The sequence below is a fragment of the Mercurialis annua genome, linkage group LG5 (genome assembly GCF_937616625.2).
Source record: "Mercurialis annua linkage group LG5, ddMerAnnu1.2, whole genome shotgun sequence".
NCBI lineage: Eukaryota > Viridiplantae > Streptophyta > Magnoliopsida > Malpighiales > Euphorbiaceae > Mercurialis > Mercurialis annua.
This window is the reverse complement of record NC_065574.1, coordinates 7,516,643-7,537,977: the sequence shown is the minus strand read 5'-3', so window position 1 is coordinate 7,537,977 and position 21,335 is coordinate 7,516,643. Positions and strand designations below refer to the sequence as shown.

General features: G+C 35.2%; 4 protein-coding genes across 4 annotated transcripts; all 4 read left to right on the top strand.

Moving 5' to 3' along the window:
- The first annotated feature begins 3,628 nt into the window (after nt 1-3,628).
- Nucleotides 3,629-6,278, top strand: LOC126680430 (flotillin-like protein 4). The gene is made up of 3 exons (XM_050375555.2): nt 3,629-4,301; nt 4,966-5,361; nt 5,662-6,278. The coding sequence occupies exons 1-3, from the start codon at nt 3,771-3,773 to the stop codon at nt 6,199-6,201; spliced, it is 1,467 nt and encodes a 488-aa protein (XP_050231512.1). The 5' UTR covers nt 3,629-3,770; the 3' UTR covers nt 6,202-6,278.
- A 2,422-nt stretch (nt 6,279-8,700) lies between these two features.
- On the top strand, nt 8,701-10,560 carry LOC130015514 (uncharacterized). Its single transcript, XM_056105834.1, has one exon. It carries the CDS (start codon nt 8,701-8,703, stop codon nt 10,558-10,560), a length of 1,860 nt encoding a protein of 619 aa, XP_055961809.1.
- Nucleotides 10,561-15,552: 4,992 nt separating this feature from the next.
- On the top strand, nt 15,553-17,132 carry LOC126683209 (F-box/LRR-repeat protein 14). Its single transcript, XM_050379053.2, has one exon. The coding sequence runs from the start codon at nt 15,578-15,580 to the stop codon at nt 16,979-16,981; it is 1,404 nt and encodes a 467-aa protein (XP_050235010.1). The 5' UTR covers nt 15,553-15,577; the 3' UTR covers nt 16,982-17,132.
- An 841-nt stretch (nt 17,133-17,973) lies between these two features.
- On the top strand, nt 17,974-21,055 carry LOC126682902 (acetylornithine aminotransferase, mitochondrial). Its single transcript, XM_050378667.2, has 3 exons — nt 17,974-18,538; nt 18,719-19,153; nt 20,243-21,055. The coding sequence occupies exons 1-3, from the start codon at nt 18,146-18,148 to the stop codon at nt 20,774-20,776; spliced, it is 1,362 nt and encodes a 453-aa protein (XP_050234624.1). The 5' UTR covers nt 17,974-18,145; the 3' UTR covers nt 20,777-21,055.
- The last annotated feature ends 280 nt before the right edge of the window (nt 21,056-21,335 follow it).

The following is a 21,335-nucleotide window of genomic DNA, read 5'->3' as shown; positions in this document are numbered from 1 at the left end:
TTATTATTAAAAAATTTAAAAAATTATTTAATATGTAAAAAAAAAATTAATAATTTATTTAATTTTTGGTTAGATGGATGGATTTGTTTTGATTTGGTTGAGTGGGTGAGTTTGGACTTGGCTGTATTGGTGATTTAGGTATGATTTGGTTGGATGGATGGATTATGTTGGATTTAATTGGGTGGGTGACTTAGATTTGGTTGGATTGGGTTGACTTGGTTTTTCAAGGGGTATTTTGGGCATTTTTTAAAAAATAAGGGTCTTTGGCGTTTTTTTGGGGCGGTTTTGGACCAAAAAGGGTTTAGTTGATCATTAAGTAAAGTTTTTAGCGGCCGATTTTAAAGTTCATGGGGGTTTCGTGATAGGGAACCTTAAGTTGGAGTGCCATAGGTGATTAGTAGCCCAAAAAAGACCGATCCGATTTGATTTGAAAAAAATTTAAAACCTTTAAATTTTGGTTCAGTTTTGAAAAATAGATTTTTTTTATTCGGTTCGATTTGAACCAAATATATACTTCTATAAATAAAAATCAGTTTTATTTTTTTATTTTTATTACTTTTTAACTAACTAGTTTCGCATTACGTGCTATGCACGTGGCTCGTAACGTAGTTTGTCAATGTACATAAATTTATTATAATTATATCAATTTTTTATTTATAATTAATATTAAATTAATTAAAAAAATTTGTAAAAATAAATATAATAAATTCGGTTATTAAATTTTTTTCCACACTCAATTTATGCTTATTTTAGTTTTATAATAACCATAATTAAATAATTAACTTAATTTTATTAAAAATATCTTTAAAAATAATTAGATTGAAATTTAAATAATAATATATTGACCAAATACAGTGTTTTAATTTTGTAGTTCAATCAAACTAAAAGATAGGTATTCCTACTAATTTAAAGACAATTTAGTTATTGTTTACATACTAAAAACTAAATTGGAGATAATTTAACTACCTATTCTAATTAGGACTTTAATTATAATAGTGATTAATTAAATAACTAATTAGTTAATGACTATAAAACCTTTATTTAGTAATAAACTGAAAAGGATTATTCAGTAAATTTGCGTGTCCCCCCCCCATCCGTGCTTTTATATATAGTATAGATATATAATATTTATTTATATAAAAGAGGTTAAAATATATTTTCAATTTTCAATTTTTTTTAAATAATCATACTATTTTTAATAATTATTTAATTTAATTTAATTTAATTTAATTTCCATACAAATGAAAAAATTCATTGTCATAAGTGTAAGGGAAAATGACCATTTCCCACTTTCATCTTAAAATTCCTTTGAAGGAAAATATATAACCCATTTATTTTAAGCCATCTTATTGTACCACCTACAACAAATGAGTAGATCGATTTAAAAGAAATAATTGAAGCATACATTCTTAAATAGAAAATTGAGTAAATAAAAATATGTTACGTGAGATAATACAATAAAATGGATTAGAATAGATGGGATAAATAACATTTTTTATAAAAAAAATTATATGTTATTTAGTTATAAGGGAATACAAATACTTGCTTTTACTAATTGCATTATTTTCCTTTTATTTCTATTAACAAGATTTTATTTTATTTTCATCTTTTTTTTATGAAAAGAAGGGATGTTATTAACTCAAATCAGAAGCAGTTACAGACGTAAAAAACCCAGGATAGTTTGAGAACTATATTTGATGACCTGACTGTAAACATGCATTTTCTGCTAAAATGTGCGCCGCCTGATTCACAGATCGACTTATAAAAATAAAATCAATATTACTAAACCGCTTCGCTAACATAGAACAGTCCTCAAATAAGAAATCGGGATCATTCGCATTGGATTTTTACTCGTCACGTTGTTTTCATCTTGTTTTAACTTTTTGGTTTTTCTAATCTAACCGAATAAATTCATCATCAAACCTTTATAAACTATATAAAGTCTCAGAAATAAATATCTTTTTTTAACATCGGTTGATTCTCATTTTATGTCTATTTTGGAAATGAATTTTTTATCTTTTATTTTTGTTAAAGTTTTTTATTTTTTTTAATACAGGGTCCATGAGCTTTCTTGAATGGATCTCAACTATGAAACAACACTTTTAAACCTTTCACATTCAGACTAATCCCTACTCGAGCAGTGTAAGTCTCTTATGGAAGGCATACTATGTCCTCAAGTTTTAAACGGCTGCTTAATGAGTACGGTTCAAACTCGCAATATCACTTAAACTAGATTGGCGCCTTACATTTTTAGATCTTTACTTTAACCTACCATTTCCAGCTCCTAATATATTATCATTTCTTAATAAAATTTTATAATAATTTCAAAAATCAATTAGAATTTCATATACTGATTATATTTGGCTCTAATTAAAATGGAAATAAACAGTCTATTTGACTTAGATATTAAAAACTTGCTACTTTTGACTTAATTAATAATTAAAATTAATTATTATATTAACAAATGCTAAATAAATTAAATAAATATTACATCATTTGATTGATTCTATTAATTTTAGTATAAAATTATCAAAGAAAAAAAGAAATAATTTAAAAAAATAAAAAAATTAAGTTTGATTCAAATACTATTTAAAAATATGTACGTGTGATTGAACCGATCTGTCCAATCCAGTCCTGGTTCTTTGGTTATGTCGGTCCAAGCCGGTTGGACCAAATGTTCGATTATGAAGACTTAAAAATCGGACACCTGGCTGATTCTAGGTTTAACCGATCGAAACGGTCAATCGGTTTCTAAAACACTGCTTATAACCATTTACCTACTTACTTTATTCCTCTTAAACAGTGACACTAAATCAATTAATTAGAAAAATTACATAATATAACTGTTATGATATGTCATTCGTGCAACAAAACTAATAATTCGTTAACCATATGAAAAATTAAGTGATAAAAAAATATTAATAATTAAAATATCTTTTATCACAAATGTTTATTAGCTTGTTGTACTATAAGACCTTACTTGGTTGGGGGTAAATAGACTAGGGAAGTTGTACTTCCTGGGAAGGAGCAAATTTTTTTTGCTTGGTTCAATTTTTACATTTTACTTCCCGGAAGTTGGATGTTTGACTTCCCTTTAACTAGGGAATTAACTTCCCTAGCAACAAAGAAGTAGAAATTCCCTAACACTTTTGTTGGTTTTTCCTAATTTAACCTTAATTCTTTTCTTTTTTTTCTTTTAAAATTCATATAAAAATATTTTTATTTATTTCAAAAAATATACTTATATTATTTTAGTTAAATTATCAAAGGACATTTATGTCTTTTAGGTAAAAAATATAGTATATTATATTAAAATTAATTTTGTATTTTCCAAAAAAGTAAAAATTAAAACAAATAACATTTATCAAACTTTCTGAAAAGTTAACTTTCCAGAAATTACACTTTCCAGAAAGTTACTTCCCAGAATTACTATAAAAGGAACCAAGCGAGGCCTAAGATAAACACTCATTAAAACAGTATAGGGAAATCAAAAACATTCCTATACTAGATAGAATTCTCTATGGCACTTACTTATTAGAATAAAACAATCACATTACATCCCGATCGTTAGATTCTGAGTCACCGAATCTTTTATACTACGTGGCAAAAACAGATTTGCATGAGGCATAACAAACCAGCACTAATACAGGAAAAAACAAATCTATATAATCATGGCAAACAAGTAAACCCTAATTTGATCACATCTGACAATATTAACCATCTTCCTCACAAACCCTAGAAACCAAACTCAAGAACAAAAAATCAAAAATATGTGGCACATAGCAGGACCATCAGAGTATCTAGCAATAACAGGAGCAGGAATCCACGATATAAAATTAGCCAAGAAATCATGGATATGGCCCATGCAAAAGTGCAGTCGTTTTGACGTTTCACCAGTTAACTACACGTTCGAAGTTCAAGCTATGAGTGCCGAGAAACTGCCGTTTTTATTACCGGCGGTTTTTACGATCGGCCCGCGAGTCGACAGTGAAGACAGTTTGATTGTTTATGCCAGATTGATGTCCACACATGATCAAAATTCGAACCATGTTAATGAGCTTGTTCAGGGTGTAATTGAAGGGGAGACTCGTGTTTTAGCTGCTTCTATGACTATGGAAGAGATTTTTAGGGGAACTAAAGATTTTAAACAAGAAGTTTTTGGGAAAGTTCAGTTGGAATTGAATCAGTTTGGTTTGATTATTTATAATGCTAATGTTAAGCAGCTTGTTGATGTTCGTGGCCAAGAATATTTTTCTTATTTGGGTCAGAAAATCCAGACGGAAGCTGCTAATCAAGCTAAGGTATATGGTGTTCTTTTTATTTGTTGATAGACTTTTGCAATATATATACTCAATTCTCTTAAATTTTTCTAATTAATAAGTTAGTTTCTTTTAGATTAGATATTGTTAGGGTATGTTCGTAACAGAATTCACGTAACCAAGCTTAAATAAATTTATACTACTGTGCTATGAAGTTATAGGTGATATAATTTTGGTGATGTTATGCATCAAATAAATGACTTAAAGTAAATTTGCGATTTTAGATAAAACCTAGGTAGTACAGACATTTCATTCCATCAATATGTTCTGTTCCTGAAATGTTTTGGACATTCGAGGTTTCTGACACAAAACTTCATTTTTTTACATCGGAAACCTTTAAATAACAGTACCGTTTCACCGTATCCAAATTCGAGTGTCCCGTTTCTCCGTATCCGTATCCGTGCTAACAGATTAGAGTTTGTCAGTTTTGGGTCATGTTACACCCTAAACTGACGTCAATCTAACATCATTCTTGATGATTAAAGGTGTAAAATGGCTCGAAATTGACAAGTTATGCGTGCTTTTATTCAAAACAACGAACTTTGTGTCTGTTGATATTTTGTCATAAGTTGGAAGGTCGAAATGAACTTTTATTGGATATGTTATTATGTTGATTGATTAATATTTTCATAAAATTGTGTGATAGGTTGATGTTGCTGAGGCAACAATGAAGGGTGAAACTGGAGCCAAGACGAGGCAAGGGCTGACTGCACAAAATGCTGCAAAAATAGATGCTGAAACAAAGATTATATCAACTCAAAGGCAAGGAGAAGGGCAGAAGGAGGAAATTAAGGTGAAGACTGATGTGAAAATATTTCAGAACCAAAAGGAGGCTGAGGTGGCAGAGGCCAATGCTGAGCTGGCAACAAAGAAGGCAGGGTGGGCTCAGGCATCTCAGTTGGCTGAGGTGGAGTCTTCCAAGGCTGTAGCTATAAGAGAAGCTGAGTTGCAAACTGAAGTGGAAAGGAAGAATGCTATGGCTAGAACTGAGAATCTCAAGGCTGAGTTGTTAAGTAAGGCTACTGTTGATTATGAGACTAAGGTATTTTGCTTCATTTATGCTGCTTTGGCTTACTTTCATGAATTCAAATAGCCTAATAATAAAAATGTGACAAAATTCCGTCACAAATTCGTCACACAAATTGTTTTTGGTCACAAATTCCGTCTCAATAAGCATAATCCGTTACAATTTGTGACGAATTAATTATTTCCATCACTAATTTTGTCACAAATTGACTGTTTCTTAGTAGTGATCATGCATCTTTGATTGAATTTTACATGTTTTAGGCTATTAAAGGGAAAAAAGATGTTCCCATTTATTTGATGATGATGATATGTATAGGTTCAAGAGGCAAATTGGGAGTTGTACAAGAAACAAAGAGAAGTTGATGCAGTGTTCTACCAGAAGCAAAAAGATGCAGAAGCACAGAAAGCTAATGCAGATGCAGCTTTATATGCTCGCCAGCAAGCCGCCAATGGAGAAGTTTATGCAAAACAAAAGGAAGCTGAAGGCATTCAAATATTAGCAGAAGCTAAGGGAATTTACTTAGGCACACTTCTGAAACAACTTGGTGGCAACTATGGTGCACTGAGAGACTTCATGATGCTTGATAAGAATTTATTCCAGGATGTTGCCAAGATTAATGCTGATGCTATCAAGGGATTGCAGCCTAAGATTAGCATATGGAACAACGGCGGAGATCAGGTTAGCGGTGGCGGTGGCGGTGGTGTTGGTGGTCCGATGAAGGATATAGCTGGAGTTTACGGGATGTTGCCTCCTTTGCTTCAGACTGTGCATGAGCAGACTGGTATGCTGCCACCAGCTTGGTTAGGCACACTGCCGGAAAGTGGGAATACCTCCTCTAATAAAATATATACCTAAAGGCTAAAAGTTTATTAGTTTGGGAAGTAATAGTAGGAATATTTACTTACTATTTAACTTGGTTTGACTTGGTTAAATTTATCAGATTAAAATACAGATCAGTTTTCATGGTATTTATAATAACATATTTCTTCTACAAGCCCCTTTTTCTTCATAATGTTACTCTTTTTGCTGCTATCTTTTTCTTCATAAATGGTGTTTAATTTTTCCAGGCTTAATCATTGAAAAATAGCCTCATTTTTCTGTCTCTTTTTCGTTTATGGCCAAATTTTTAAAATCGTTAAATTTAACTCATTTCTCAATTTTCAGTTTTATTTGTAACCATTTGTTTGAATGTGAGCGGAAAAAAATTCAAAGATGCTTTTCATATTTGTAATTTTTAGTGGTAAAATTACAAATTGGAACAATTTACAATAATATGAATGACATATTTGAACTTTTTTCCACTTTAATTTGAATAAATGAGTACAATGGGGGTAAAATGCCATAAATCAAAAAGTCTGAGTAGTTTCAGATAATTAGGCCTTCTTTTTATGTGTCTCAAATTTTGAATTCGAAACTTTTACATCCGAATGAATATTGTTAGCTACATAAAAGTCACAAAAGTTTTTAAAATATTTAAGAAAAAAATAATAATTTTAATCTAATCTCAATGAAATAACAATATTTTCTAAAAATTATACATCTATAATTACAATAAAGATTTATATATGATTATATTATATGGAGAGAGTTTTTTTTCTGATAAATGAGTTGTTTTCTTATGCTCACTTTAGATAAAATACATAATTAAATTTAAAATTTTACATTTTATCATCAAAATATTATGAGTTGTTTAAATTTGATACAAAACTAAAGGGGTAATTTTTTTTAATCAAAATCTATCAATTTCGTAATCGCCTACTTAAAATATGACTTGCTGAAAACACTTATTTCTCATTTATAACTAGTCATCAAATTAGTATAGTTATTTGTTCAAATGCCTAACTATCATTGTTGAATAAGTTGAGATGCCAAATTTATAATTATCCCATTAATAAACAGACTCTCACAAACACACGGAACATGGCAATATCCTTCTCATCGTCAATTTTATATTTAATTATTTCAAGTGTTGGCTAAAGGCCTTTATCCATAATCCTTAGTTTTGATGATAACTAAAGCCCACTAATTTTGTTTGTCCAAGTGTTGCAAGGCCCATGTTCTAGAAGGTTCATGATTATTCTATCTTGAAATACAAGTAAATAGTTGGAGGGCATTTTCGGAATTAGCTTGAGGTTTACCAGCTCAGCAGACAAGATCAGACTGTGACAGTGTACCTTGTACTACAAAATCAGGCTGCCAGGTCACTACCAAACAAGATGTTCCCAACCTGGTCTGATTAGCTCGGCTGGCAAGAGGCTCCTCCATTTGGCATCTTGCACACCTTGCATTTATGGATAAGAATCAAGGCACATGACTCAGCCCTAATTATAGAAGATTCTTGGAGACTATATATACCTCTCCATCAACCATTTATCAAGTGTGGAGCATCAAGAGAGAAAATCCATCACCACCAACATTGTGCTTCAAATTGGTCATCCCTCTCAAAGAAACTAGGGTTAGTTTTGAGTGAGAGTATTACACCACCAAATATATATATGTAATCTCTTGTGAGTTATAGACTAGCTTCTGGGTAGAACTAGGTTTGTAATCTCAAAGGGAAATAGTTTGCTGAAGCTAACAAATCAGCTGAGTTATAGACTAGCTTCTGGGTAGAACTAGGTTTGTAATCTCAAAGGGAAATAGTTTGCTGAAGCTAACAAATCAGCGTGTAAGTTACAGACTAGCTTCTGGGTAGAACTAGGGTTGTATTCTTATTGGCTTTATCTCTAGCCCGCAATAGAGATTGAAGAGTGAAATACTTAGGGATGGGGATCCCTAAGGAGTGGATGTAGGCAGGGTTGCCGAACCACTATAAAAATCCGGTGTCTCAGCTTTATGCTTTCATTTCTGATTTAATTAGCTTTACCATAAACTGTTTTTCAAAAGAGATTTTCTAAAGAACTTTTAAAAGCATTTCTCAAACTAATCTAATTTCTGTTTACTTAGCTTTATCTCTTGTATTGATAAGCTCACAAATCATTCATATTTGATTAGCTTATCTTTACTAATGTGCATCAACTCAAGCTGAGTTAATAGCTTAGAAGTTGATCTTACTTGTCTGTCAAATCCTCAATATTTGAACAACTTATCTTTGCTTGGACTTATCAACTTAAGCTTATTCTATAGCTCTTTAGTTGATCTCTTGGAAGCTATCAAATCTCTCATATTTGATTAGCTTGGCCTGACTAAAACTCTATCTGCTTAAGCTAACTCCGTAGCTTATCATATTTTAGCAGAAAAGTTTTAAAGTCTCAATTCACCCCCCCTCTTGAGCTACTGCTGGACCCAACAATTGGTATCAGAGCAGGCTTTGCTTGTTCAAGCTAAATATATTAGCTTACCAAAGAGATCCTAATGGCTACTTGCTCAACATGTGTTATGGGTGCTTCTGGCCTACCAGAAGGCAGTTCGGTTTCTAGACCTCCTCTTTTTAATGGATCTAACTATGATTGGTGGAAAAATAGAATGAAAATTTTTGTGCAGGCCTATGATATTGAATGTTGGAGAGTCATCCTAAAAGGAGTATCATCACCAATGCTCACTGAATCCAATGGAACCCGAAGAGCCAAAACTGAAGAAGAATACAACGAAAAAGATTGGAAAACTGTTCAGCTTAATGCCAAAGCTATCAACATGATTCATTTCTCTCTTGACGCTTTTGAATACAATCGAATCCGAGGCTTCTCAACAGCAAAAGATGCATGGGAGAAACTAGAAACCACCTTTGAAGGAACGGATGAGGTTAAAGAATCCAAAATCAACATGCTAAAGAGACAGTATGAGCTGTTCCAGATGCAACCTAATGAATCTATTCAGGAGCTAAGCACTCGCCTTTCAAATATTGTAAATGGAATGAAGAGTCTCGGGGAAAACATAAGAGAAGAAGAACTTGTGAAAAAGGTTCTAAGATCTCTTACCGATAAATGGGACAGCAAGGTAGATGCCATCTTTGAAGCAAGAAATCTAAAAGATTACTCCCTGGACGAGCTAATGGGTTCGCTGTTCACTCACGAGCTAATTAAGAAAGGGAAAGAATCAGTCTTCGATAAAAAGAAGAAAACTGATCTAGCTCTAAACACTGTCAATCAAGAGAGTGATTCAGATAACTCAGAAGAAGAAATAGCTCTCATGACTCGAAAGTTTCAGAAGATGTACAAGAAAGGTGGAAGAAGATACAGGAATGACTTAAAGAAATCATACAATCCCAGACCTGAAGCTAAGAAGGAAACACTGGAAGCTAACTGCTTTGAATGTAACAGCCCGGATCATTTCAAAGCTAACTGCCCAAAGCTAAAGAAAAGATATCGGAAAGAAAGATTTGATAGAGCTATGAAAGCCACATGGAGTGACAGTGAAGCATCCAGCTCAGAAGAAGAAACACCAGGAAATGCCATTGTTTGCTTAATGGCCAAAATAGGAGAAGAGTGTGATCCCCAAGACAATGCTGAAGGATCTCAACCTAATCAATGTTCAGAAGCTGACAGTTCAGAAATTGATCATGAGGTAAAAACTCTTGACATTAGCTCTCTTGATCTTCAAGATTTATATAATGCTCTTTTCAAAGAATACACCAAGGTTTCTTTAAAATATCTAAATCTAAAAGGAAAATACAAGATCGCAGAAGCTGATAATTTGACTAGCCAGCCTGACCATGCTAGCGCTAATCAAACTAATCAGCTTAAGACTGATGTTGATCAGCTTGAAGCTAATCTCACTCAGCCTTCGAGCGATCTGATTGAAGAGCTTAGACACTCTAAATCCCAAATCAGATTTCTCCAAACTGAACTTGAAGTTTCAAACAATGTTAAGAAAATGTTTGCTAGACTCAATGAAAATCTGAAAATCAAAATCGTTGGCTTAACTCGAGATCTTGAGACTTTCACAAAAGGTAGATCCAATCTTGACATGCTCCTTGGAACTACTGATATGCGCTTATCTAAAAGCAAAGCTGGCATTGGGTATGATTCTTTAAAAATTCAAGAACCCAAAGCTACTCAGTTTGTGAAAGCCATGGTTGGCCCATCTCGATCTAACTATCAAGCGCAACCTTTTGTCACTAAAGAATCTTGCTTTTACTGTAACCGAAAAGGCCACTCGGATAAATTTTGCAATTTCAAAAAGAAAGCCACTCAAGGTAATCAGACTCGGAACAACTTATATGTCAAAGCTAACCCATCAGGACCCAATTTAGCTTGGGTACCTAAAACTAACTGATCTTTTCAGGTTTGCCTAAGGAGCAAAAAGGCACATGACAACTGGTACGTGGACAGTGCATGCTCTAGGCATATGACGGGTGACAAATCCAAGTTCACCCAGCTCAAACTAAATGGAAGAGGATCAGTTAGCTTTGGAGACAACAGTCAAGCTAAAATTATCGGTTCAGGAACTATTGGGACTAATCATCCTATCGAAGATGTATCTCTGGTCAGCGGGTTACAATTCAACCTACTCAGTGTCAGCCAGCTATGTGACAAAAACAGAAGAGTGATTTTTGAACCTAACAAATGCGAAGTTCAAGACTTGTCTAGCAACCAAACTCTAATCATTGGAGATAGAGTAGACAACATATATCTCATTGATCTAGAGAAACTTAATGAGTCTGATCTATGTCTCGCTACCATTGAAGAAAATTGTTGGCTATGGCACAGACGATTAGGCCATGCAAGTATGAAGCTAATCAGCAAATTATCCATCTATCAGCTTGTGGAAGGACTGCCCAGCCTAAAATTCGAAAAAGATTCCATTTGTGATGCATGTCAAAAGGGGAAGCAAACCAGATCATCCTTCAAATCTAAAGGACAGCTAAACTCTAGTAGACCTCTGGAGCTACTTCACCTTGACCTATTTGGTCCAATCACTCCAACTAGCTTGGGAGGTAAGTCTTACGCCTTTGTGATTGTGGATGATTATTCAAGACTCACTTGGGTTCTTTTTCTTGCTCACAAAGATGAAGCCTTTGAGAAATTCTCAAATCTCTGCAAAAGAATTCAAAATCAACAAGGGCTAAAGATTTCCACCGTTCAAAGTGACCATGGAAGGGAATTTGAAAATAAGCTATTTGAGGAGTTTTGCAACGATAATGGAATCACTCACAACTTCTCAGCACCTAGAACTCCCCAGCAAAAATGGAGTGGTTGAGAGAAAGAACAGAACCCTTCAAGAAATGGCTCGAACCATGATCAATGAAGCCAAGCTACCCAAATACTTCTGGGCCGAAGCTATTAGCACAGCCTGTTATATTCAAAACAGAGCTTCGGTAAGATCTATTCTGAAAAAGACTCCTTATGAGCTCTGGAAAGCTATGCAGGAGGAGCTAAATCAATTCGAGAGAAACAAAGTCTGGCAATTGGTTCCTAAACCAAAGAATCAGTCTATCATTGGAACTAAGTGGGTGTTTAGGAACAAACTTGATGAAGATGGAAATGTGGTCAGAAACAAAGCAAGATTGGTAGCTAAAGGTTACAATCAGGCTGAAGGAATAGACTTTGATGGAACTTTTGCCCCGGTTGCAAAGCTTGAAGCTATTCAGATATTATGTGCATTTGCATGCCATAAAAATTTCAAGCTATTCCAAGTGGATGTAAAGAGTGCTTTCCTCAATGGTTATCTGGAGGAAGAAGTGTATGTGAAGCCTGACCATGTCTTCAAGCTGACTAAAGCTCTGTATGAGCTAAAACAGGCTCTCAGAGCCTAGTACAACAGGCTAAGCAAATTCCTTCTTGAAAATAGCTTCATAAAAGAAAAAGTGGATACCACCCTATTCACTAAAGACATAAGAAGGAGGTCATCATTGTCCAAGTCTATGTGGATGACATTGTGTTTGGAGCTACTCAGGCCAGCCTATGCACTCAGTTTGCCGAGCTAATGAAGAATGAATTTGAAATGAGCATGATGGGAAACTCACCTTCTTCTTGGGTCTTCAAATTAAGCAATGCCAAGATGGGCTCTTTATCTGTCAAACTAAATGCATCAGAGAGCTACTCAAGAAGTTCCAAATGACAGAAGCTAAAGGAAGTAGGACACCAATGAGCACAACCACCAGGCTATACTCTGATGAGAAAGGTTGCCAACTTGATAGAAAAAGCACTTCAGGAGCTTGTCAATTCTTGGGAAATGCCTTAGTCTCTTGGCATAACAAAAAGCAAAGCGTTGTTAGCTTGTCAACTACTGAAGCTGAATAAATAGCTGCTGAAAGCTATGTAGCTAAAATTATATGGATAAAACAGCAGCTTGAGGATTATGAGGTGAAGCTAAAGTTCATACCTATTCTTTGTGACAACACCAGTGCCATAAATCTCTCCTAGAATCTCGTGCCATACTCAAGAACTAAAAACATTGAGATTAGACACCACCTCATCTGAGATCATGTTCAAGATGGAGATATCAAGCTAATCTTCGTTTCTACTGAATATCAACTAGCTGATATATTCACCAAGCCATTACCAGAGGATCAGTTTTGCAAAATAAGAGGTGAACTCGAGCTAATACAGATTAGCTCTTGAGGGACTTAGCTCCACAATACTGACACTTAATGACTTCATTTTTTGAGCTTTTTAATTTCTCTTTTGTTTTAGTTTTATCTTAGATTGCAGGTTTGATAAAGCTAAGAAGATGGGAAGCTATTAGGGTAGCAAGATAAGACTTTGGCAAGCTAATATGAATCTCGAGCTACAAGATCTTCCAAGCTATACAGGCAGCACGAGCTAACTGAGCAGACTAATGGGTCGATTTTCTAAGTCTCTCTCATGGGCCAAATCTATCTATCTCTCAAAACCCATATCCTCGTTCAAAGCTCGGTTTTGACAAATAAGGGTGACTATGTGTCCAAGCTATTTCTCACTCGGACTAAAAAGCATGGACTGGAATCCACAAGCCATTAGGCTATGAAAAGAGTGAAGAGATAAAAGATAGTGGAAAGTGAAGAAACTGATTCAGAGAAGTCAAATAGCTCTGAGAATAGCAAGAAAGAAATTAATAAAGTTTCTAGCAAGCAAGCTGCTAGCTTTTCAAATGGCAAGCCTCTGAAAAAGAGACAGACTAAAATCATGAAAAAACTAGCTTTTGAAAAATCTAAGCTGCAAAGCTCTGCCAAGCTAAGTGATCAGTCTGAGAAAGGAGTGCAGAAAATTATCAAGTCTACTCTAAAGGATCTTCAAATGAAAAGACACCTGACGTGGGAGAACATGATGGAAATGAAGTTAAAGAACCCTCTACAGACTTTGAGAAATAGTGCAAGGCATCAAGTGAGTTTGGGAAAAATAAAGGAGGACTTTGTCAAGCTAATCTATCAGATCCAGCCTGGAGCTACATCAACTCAGCATGATGTCACTCTTCCTCCTGTCAAGGAAGCATCAGAATCTGACAAGCTATCTACTCAGCATTAAATGTCCTTTTTGGATGATGGACAAAAAGGGGGAGTAGTAAGTAATCCTTTGTTTGCCATGCTCTTATGATTGATATCATATTCTTCTCAACGGTTTTATTTAGCTTGATCTTTTAGCTTCTTATATATGTCATATACTCAGGGGGAGCTTGCTAAATAAAACTTAACCTGTTGATTGATTTACCTTCTAGAATTATTTAACACTTGTCTTTGGAAAGGTTTTGTCATCATCAAAAAGGGGGAGATTGTTGGCTAAAGGCCTTTATCCATAATCCTTAGTTTTGATGATAACTAAAGCCCACTAATTTTGTTTGTCCAAGTGTTGCAAGGCCCATGTTCTAGAAGGTTCATGATTATTCTATCTTGAAATACAAGTAAATAGTTGGAGGGCATTTTCGGAATTAGCTTGAGGTTTACCAGCTCAGCAGACAAGATCAGACTGTGACAGTGTACCTTGTACTACAAAATCAGGCTGCCAGGTCACTACCAAACAAGATGTTCCCAACCTGGTCTGATTAGCTCGGCTGGCAAGAGGCTCCTCCATTTGGCATCTTGCACACCTTGCATTTATGGATAAGAATCAAGGCACATGACTCAGCCCTAATTATAGAAGATTCTTGGAGACTATATATACCTCTCCATCAACCATTTATCAAGTGTGGAGCATCAAGAGAGAAAATCCATCACCACCAACATTGTGCTTCAAATTGGTCATCCCTCTCAAAGAAACTAGGGTTAGTTTTGAGTGAGAGTATTACACCACCAAATATATATATGTAATCTCTTGTGAGTTATAGACTAGCTTCTGGGTAGAACTAGGTTTGTAATCTCAAAGGGAAATAGTTTGCTGAAGCTAACAAATCAGCTGAGTTATAGACTAGCTTCTGGGTAGAACTAGGTTTGTAATCTCAAAGGGAAATAGTTTGCTGAAGCTAACAAATCAGCGTGTAAGTTACAGACTAGCTTCTGGGTAGAACTAGGGTTGTATTCTTATTGGCTTTATCTCTAGCCCGCAATAGAGATTGAAGAGTGAAATACTTAGGGATGGGGATCCCTAAGGAGTGGATGTAGGCAGGGTTGCCGAACCACTATAAAAATCCGGTGTCTCAGCTTTATGCTTTCATTTCTGATTTAATTAGCTTTACCATAAACTGTTTTTCAAAAGAGATTTTCTAAAGAACTTTTAAAAGCATTTCTCAAACTAATCTAATTTCTGTTTACTTAGCTTTATCTCTTGTATTGATAAGCTCACAAATCATTCATATTTGATTAGCTTATCTTTACTAATGTGCATCAACTCAAGCTGAGTTAATAGCTTAGAAGTTGATCTTACTTGTCTGTCAAATCCTCAATATTTGAACAACTTATCTTTGCTTGGACTTATCAACTTAAGCTTATTCTATAGCTCTTTAGTTGATCTCTTGGAAGCTATCAAATCTCTCATATTTGATTAGCTTGGCCTGACTAAAACTCTATCTGCTTAAGCTAACTCCGTAGCTTATCATATTTTAGCAGAAAAGTTTTAAAGTCTCAATTCACCCCCCCTCTTGAGCTACTGCTGGACCCAACATCAAGGTTCATGAATCTCTCGTTTTCTCGTTCATTTGCTGGTAAATTCCCCTTCTTTTGGTTATTATTTCTGTAAATTTATGCCTTCCATATATGCATGATTCTTATAATTTTAATATTTTCAAATTACTTGGTTAGATAATTTTTAATCATAGTTTTTCTCTTCAATTATGTCCTTGAAATCAATTTATTCTGTGTCAATTGCTTCCTCAAAATCAATTTTTAGGTCAATTCTTGACATTTTGTATTTCTAGGTTATAAGAATTAGATCCTCTTGCAATGGATAATTTACCAGATCAGTTGGTTTGGGAGATTTTGAGCAGAGTCAACAAAACTGTAGATAGAAATGCTGCTTCATTAGTATGTAAGCGTTTATACGAATTAGATAACGAACAGAGACTATCTCTTCGATTTGGTTGCGGATTAGACCCGGCTAACCAAGCTCTTACTTCCCTTTGCAATCGATTTCCAAATTTAGTAAAAGTAGAAATAACTTACTCGGGTTGGATGTCGAAGTTAGGAAAGCAGTTAGATGATTACGGACTTTTTGTTCTTGCTAATAACTGCCCGTCTTTGTCCGATCTTGCACTATGCTATTGTACGTTCATAACCGATGTGGGGCTTCGTTACTTGGCTTCTTGCTCCAAGCTTTCAGGGTTGGTGTTGAATTTTACTCCAAGAATCACCGGTTGTGGTATATTATCTCTCGTTGTGGGTTGCAAAAATCTGACGATTCTCCACCTTAACCGATGTATCAATGTTACGAGTGTTGAATGGCTGGAGTATCTTGGAAAACTTGAGACACTTGAGGACCTGTCGATTAAGAATTGTAGAGTTATTGGAGAGGGTGACTTGATAAAGCTAGGATGTAGCTGGCGAATGCTAAAAAGATTACAGTTCGAGGTAGATGCTAATTATAGATATATGAAGGTTTATGATCGATTAGCTGTGGATCGATGGCAAAATCAATTGGTGCCGTGTGAATCTTTGTTGGAACTTAGTTTAGTAAATTGTATCATCAGTCCGGGGAGAGGACTTGCTTGTATATTAGGAAAGTGCAAGAATTTGGAAAAGATTCACTTAGATATGTGTGTCGGGTTGAGAGACTGTGATATCATAGGCTTCGCGAAAACATCGCGAAATCTTCGTTCAATTTCCGTCCGAGTACCCTCTGATTTATCGTTGCCGCTTCTGCTGAACAACCCTTTGAGATTAACAGATGAAAGCCTCAAAGCAATAGCTCAGAATTGTCCGATGCTTGAATCTGTTCGGATATCTTTTTCCGATGGAGAGTTTCCTTCATTTTCATCGTTTACCTTAAATGGAATACTCTCGTTGATTCAGATGTGCCCGATTAGGGAACTTGCGCTCGATCATGTGTATTCCTTCGGTGACAATGGGATGGAAGCTCTTTGTTCTGCTATGTATCTTGAAAGCTTGGAGCTTGTCAAATGCCAAGAAATCAGCGACGAGGGGTTACAGTTTGTAGGTCAGTTTCCTCGGTTGTGCATTTTACGGTTACGGAAGTGTTTGGGAGTTACAGATGTCGGGTTAAAACCTCTTATCGGATCGTACAAATTGGAATTCTTGACGGTTGAAGATTGTCCTCAAATTTCTGAAAGGGGTGTTCAAGGAGCTGCAAGATCCGTGTCATTCCGGCAAGATTTGTCATGGATGTATTGAGCTCTGTACTGTACTAAAAACCTTATTCTTTAGTTTAATCTTTCATCCATCTCTGTGATTTGTTGTAAACGGTTGATTGTAAATTGTAATGTAAATAAATGCTGTCAATAACCCTATTTATTTATTGAAATAAAATTTGTAGATTAAGTTACTTTGTCCCTGTACTATCATTTGATATCAGTTAACAACTTAACATATGATGATTTTGTAAAGATGGTAAATCAAGCACTGGTGAATCCCTGAGATCATAAAGGAATACAATCCCACAATTTCTGAGATACTTTGTCGAATTGAAAACGAAAGGGTCGAAATGATCAAAAATTGAAAACAGGCCGTGTTTGTCTGGTTTAAAAATTGTTAATATAATAACTACTAATCTTCTGGAATTCCCGCTAACTAATATAGATTAGGTAGGGGCGAACATCAGTCGGTTCGGTTCCGAATCGACCGAAACGAGGGTGCCGAACTTTCCCTAATCTTAGATCGAACCGGAATTTCTTTCACCAAACACCGAACTTTTTGTTTTACCGATATTTTTTGGTCGATTTGGATTTATTTTAAAAATTAAACAAAAATCTTAAATTTTTTGGTAAAATAACAAAAAAGTCCCGAGATTTAGATATAAAGTCAAACAAATCCTTATTTTTCTTGAAACGTTCGGCTCAGTCGGTTTTTCAGCTATTTCGATTTTACAACTTTCGAAACCGAACCGTTAACCTAATTCCAAAGTTTTCAAAATCAGAACCGAACTGTTTTCCCCAAAAAACTGAACCAAAAAACAAATTCCGTTCGGTTCGGTTTGGTTCGGTTTTTACTCACCTAAGATTTGGTGAAAAAAACATTATAAATTTCAAAATTTCAAATTTCGAAAATATTTTTTTTAAAATTAAAATAAAATGACCAAACGTGAGACTTGCATAATTGTGAAATTTGACCAAGTATGAGAGGAAAAAGAGAGAAGAATTTGCATCCTTGGACAAAAGAACAATAAATGACTAAATCAAAACCCCGCCATTTGTAGCATATTTCCCTTTTTGAAGCGTAACGAACCCAACTCACTCTTCCAATACCATCAAATTCAAAGAATCTTAAACCCTAACCCTAACACTTAAATCAATCAAACACTTCAACTTTCTTCAATTTTTTTTATCATCCTAGACAAAAATGAGCTCCACCCACTTCTTTCTCAACCGCCCCATCTCTCTTTCTCCGACTCCGGTGGCGGCGGTGGATCACCGTTCTTCTTTTACTCCACGCGCCTGTCTTAACATAGACGTGAAGCCACCCGATTCGATCAAGAATCTGAATTTGAAAAGCAAGGAAGTGATTGAAATGGAGGCAAAGGTTCTGGTTGGTACTTATGCCAGAAACCCACTTGTTATAGCCAGTGGCAAAGGCTGTAAATTGTATGATCCTGAGGGTCGAGAGTACTTGGACTGCACTGCCGGTATAGCTGTCAACGCCCTCGGCCACGGCGATCCTGATTGGCTTAAAGCTGTTACAGAGCAAGCCCATTTGCTCACTCATGTCAGTAATGCTTATTATTCAATTCCTCAGGTGAAGCACACAAATTTCCCTTTCCTTGATTTAATATGCAAATAACCCTTTTTTTTTAAAAAAAATGTTATAGTTACTATGAAACCTTGATTCCTTCTGTAACGGACCAATTTGAAATATTTGATTATTTAGATATTATATAACTTAGTTGTTTAGTATATGGATTTGTTGATTGCATAGGTAGAGCTTGCAAACCGATTAGTGGAATCCTCATTTGCTGATCGAGTGTTCTTTACGAACTCTGGAACAGAAGCTAATGAAGGTGCAATCAAGTTTGCAAGAAAGTTTCAAAGGGTTTTGAATCCTGATTTAGAACAGCCTGCAACAGCATTTATTTCGTTTACTAATAGTTTCCATGGAAGGTCAATGGGCGCCGTTGCTTTGACTAGTAAAGAGCATTATCGTTCCCCTTTTGAGCCTGTTATGCCTGGAGTTACTTTCGTGGAATATGGTAATATTCAAGCTGCGAATGAATTGATAAAAAGTGGGAAATTTGCTGCTGTTTTTATTGAACCTATTCAGGGTGAAGGTGGTATTTATGCTGCTACTAAGGAGTTTTTGAAATCCTTGCGTAGTGCTTGTGATGATGTCGGGTGTCTTCTGGTTTACGATGAGGTATATGTCTTATACTTTTCCAAGAATAGTTTTCTAGTTCTTACACAAATGATTTGTGGTAAATAGATTTGATTTGACAACTATAAAACTCTGTTTATGATGCCTTCCTCTATTGGCTCCTATGGTGCTGCCACTAACCTAAAGTTTGCATATGCTTTTTGATTTCTAAAGATTATCAGGATAATAAGGTATAGTGTATCCGATAAGCATCATTCTGTATAAAATAGCATGAGTGCTAGTGAAATTCTATCAGCAATTTCAAGGTGAATGCCGTAGTATACATTTCATAGTTAGACAGTGTCTACGAGCCTTGTAAGAAGAAACATGGAGACATTGATCAGTTTTCTGGTGATTAGTAATTTTTTTTCCAATTGAATTTGAATGGAGTTTAAACACTTAACATTTAATGTACACAAAGTTGTTACCATATACTTGGATGAAACTTGAAATATGCAAAATACAGGGGAAAAGAAACAGGATATATTTGAATTTCTTTAAATGGGGTAGGAAGCAGGCACTAAGCCAGTAATATTTTTATTAACAGCATGAAAAACTTCTCTTGAATCAAATTTGAAATTGGTGCATATGGTGTGTATGACTTATTCTACTCATGTGTCTATACAGCTTGATGTCTGTTGTATGTATATGATCTTTATTGCGAAAGAGCTTTGTCGGAATTCCAGGCTGCATGAAGTCTGTATTTAATTGAAAAGTGTAATGAAAATGATGCTTGCGGTTGTCAGTGATAACACACCCTATTTCATCTTTTTCTGTTTAAGAATTTGAAATATTCTCAGTTTTCCGTTTCAGTGTTTCCTGTTTCAACATAGGTGTTTTCATGCAACATAGGGTTTAAACATACATCTGAATCAGATGGTCTGATTGATATTAGTTAATAGGGAAGGGGGAAGCATGGCAGGCTGTTTGAAAGCTTCTGTATTCTCGAAGCTGTGATTAACCGCATTCTTTGTTGTCGTACAGAAAATAATTTTTGTTTTAGTTCGTTTAATACATTCTTGTGTTTCAGTATTTGATTATAGCGATTCATAGTTCAATTAAGAAGCATGTTAACAAAAATTATGTTGGCAGGTTCAATGTGGGTTGGGAAGAACCGGTTATCTTTGGGCGCACGAAATGTACGGCGTCATCCCAGATATAATGACTATAGCAAAGCCGCTTGCAGGAGGGCTTCCCATAGGAGCTGTTTTAATGAAAGAAAAAGTTGCTGCTGCGATGAAGTACGGAGAACACGGGAGCACTTTTGCTGGCGGACCTCTTGTTTGTAGCGCTGCCATTGCGGTTTTAGACAAAATATCACAACCCAGTTTCTTGGCTAGTGTCTCAGAGAAAGGTCAGTACTTCAAAGACATTTTAATTCAGAAACTTGGAGGAAATTCTCATGTGCGAGAAGTACGAGGTTTGGGGCTTATAGTAGGGGTAGAATTGGACGTACCCGCTTCACCTCTCGTAGATGCTTGTCGAAACTCGGGTCTTTTAATATTAACTGCAGGCAAAGGAAATGTTATTAGGCTGGTACCTCCATTGATCATCTCAGAACAAGAATTGGAATATGCAGCTGATATTCTGCTTGAATCCTTGCCAGTGCTTGATGGGACAAACTGACACAAAGACGGGTCGTATCGGTTTTAGTTTCATATTAAATCTTCCAAAGTTTCTTTTTAATTACAGGTTAGAGCACACTTGAAAGTTCACTGTTAATCTTTGTTTGCATATGCAAAAAAAGAAAAAATAAGTCCTGAGGGCTCTGCCTTTGTACATTAATGTTGGTTTGATGAACCCATTGCATAACTTAAGCAAAGTTACTAGTTGTAATATGTAGTAGATCCTATTGAATGCAATATCTGTAAATTGTACGAATAAATGAAAAAAGGGGTTGTAGGACTCGAAAGTGTAATTTAAAAAGTTAATTAGACATAATACCTTCATTACCCAAAGTAATTAGAATAGTACGCTGCCAAGTTTCCATTTAGCTATTTACATTTTCCTTCTACTTTTTTTGATTTTTATACTTTCTGTTTTTGATAAATGCCATCTTGTCTTTTATTCTTCAAATAAAAATAGAAACATCCACTGCAACCCTAACATAATCACCCAAGCTGCAATCTCCGACGCAATCTCTCTGCCATCACTGCCAAGCGACAACCACTAAAGAAGCCACCTT

What these genes read in the sequence shown, in the direction of transcription:
- LOC126680430 (XM_050375555.2), top strand. Translation starts at nt 3,771, where the DNA reads ATGTGGCACATAGCAGGACCATCAGAGTATCTAGCAATAACAGGAGCA. An exon ending in AAGCTGCTAATCAAGCTAAG is followed by an intron (nt 4,302 to 4,965) that starts GTATATGGTGTT and finishes ATTGTGTGATAG; the next exon opens with GTTGATGTTGCTGAGGCAAC. An exon ending in CTGTTGATTATGAGACTAAG is followed by an intron (nt 5,362 to 5,661) that starts GTATTTTGCTTC and finishes TGATATGTATAG; the next exon opens with GTTCAAGAGGCAAATTGGGA.
- LOC130015514 (XM_056105834.1), top strand. Translation starts at nt 8,701, where the DNA reads ATGGCTACTTGCTCAACATGTGTTATGGGTGCTTCTGGCCTACCAGAA.
- LOC126683209 (XM_050379053.2), top strand. Translation starts at nt 15,578, where the DNA reads ATGGATAATTTACCAGATCAGTTGGTTTGGGAGATTTTGAGCAGAGTC.
- LOC126682902 (XM_050378667.2), top strand. Translation starts at nt 18,146, where the DNA reads ATGAGCTCCACCCACTTCTTTCTCAACCGCCCCATCTCTCTTTCTCCG. An exon ending in CTTATTATTCAATTCCTCAG is followed by an intron (nt 18,539 to 18,718) that starts GTGAAGCACACA and finishes TTGATTGCATAG; the next exon opens with GTAGAGCTTGCAAACCGATT. An exon ending in GTCTTCTGGTTTACGATGAG is followed by an intron (nt 19,154 to 20,242) that starts GTATATGTCTTA and finishes TTATGTTGGCAG; the next exon opens with GTTCAATGTGGGTTGGGAAG.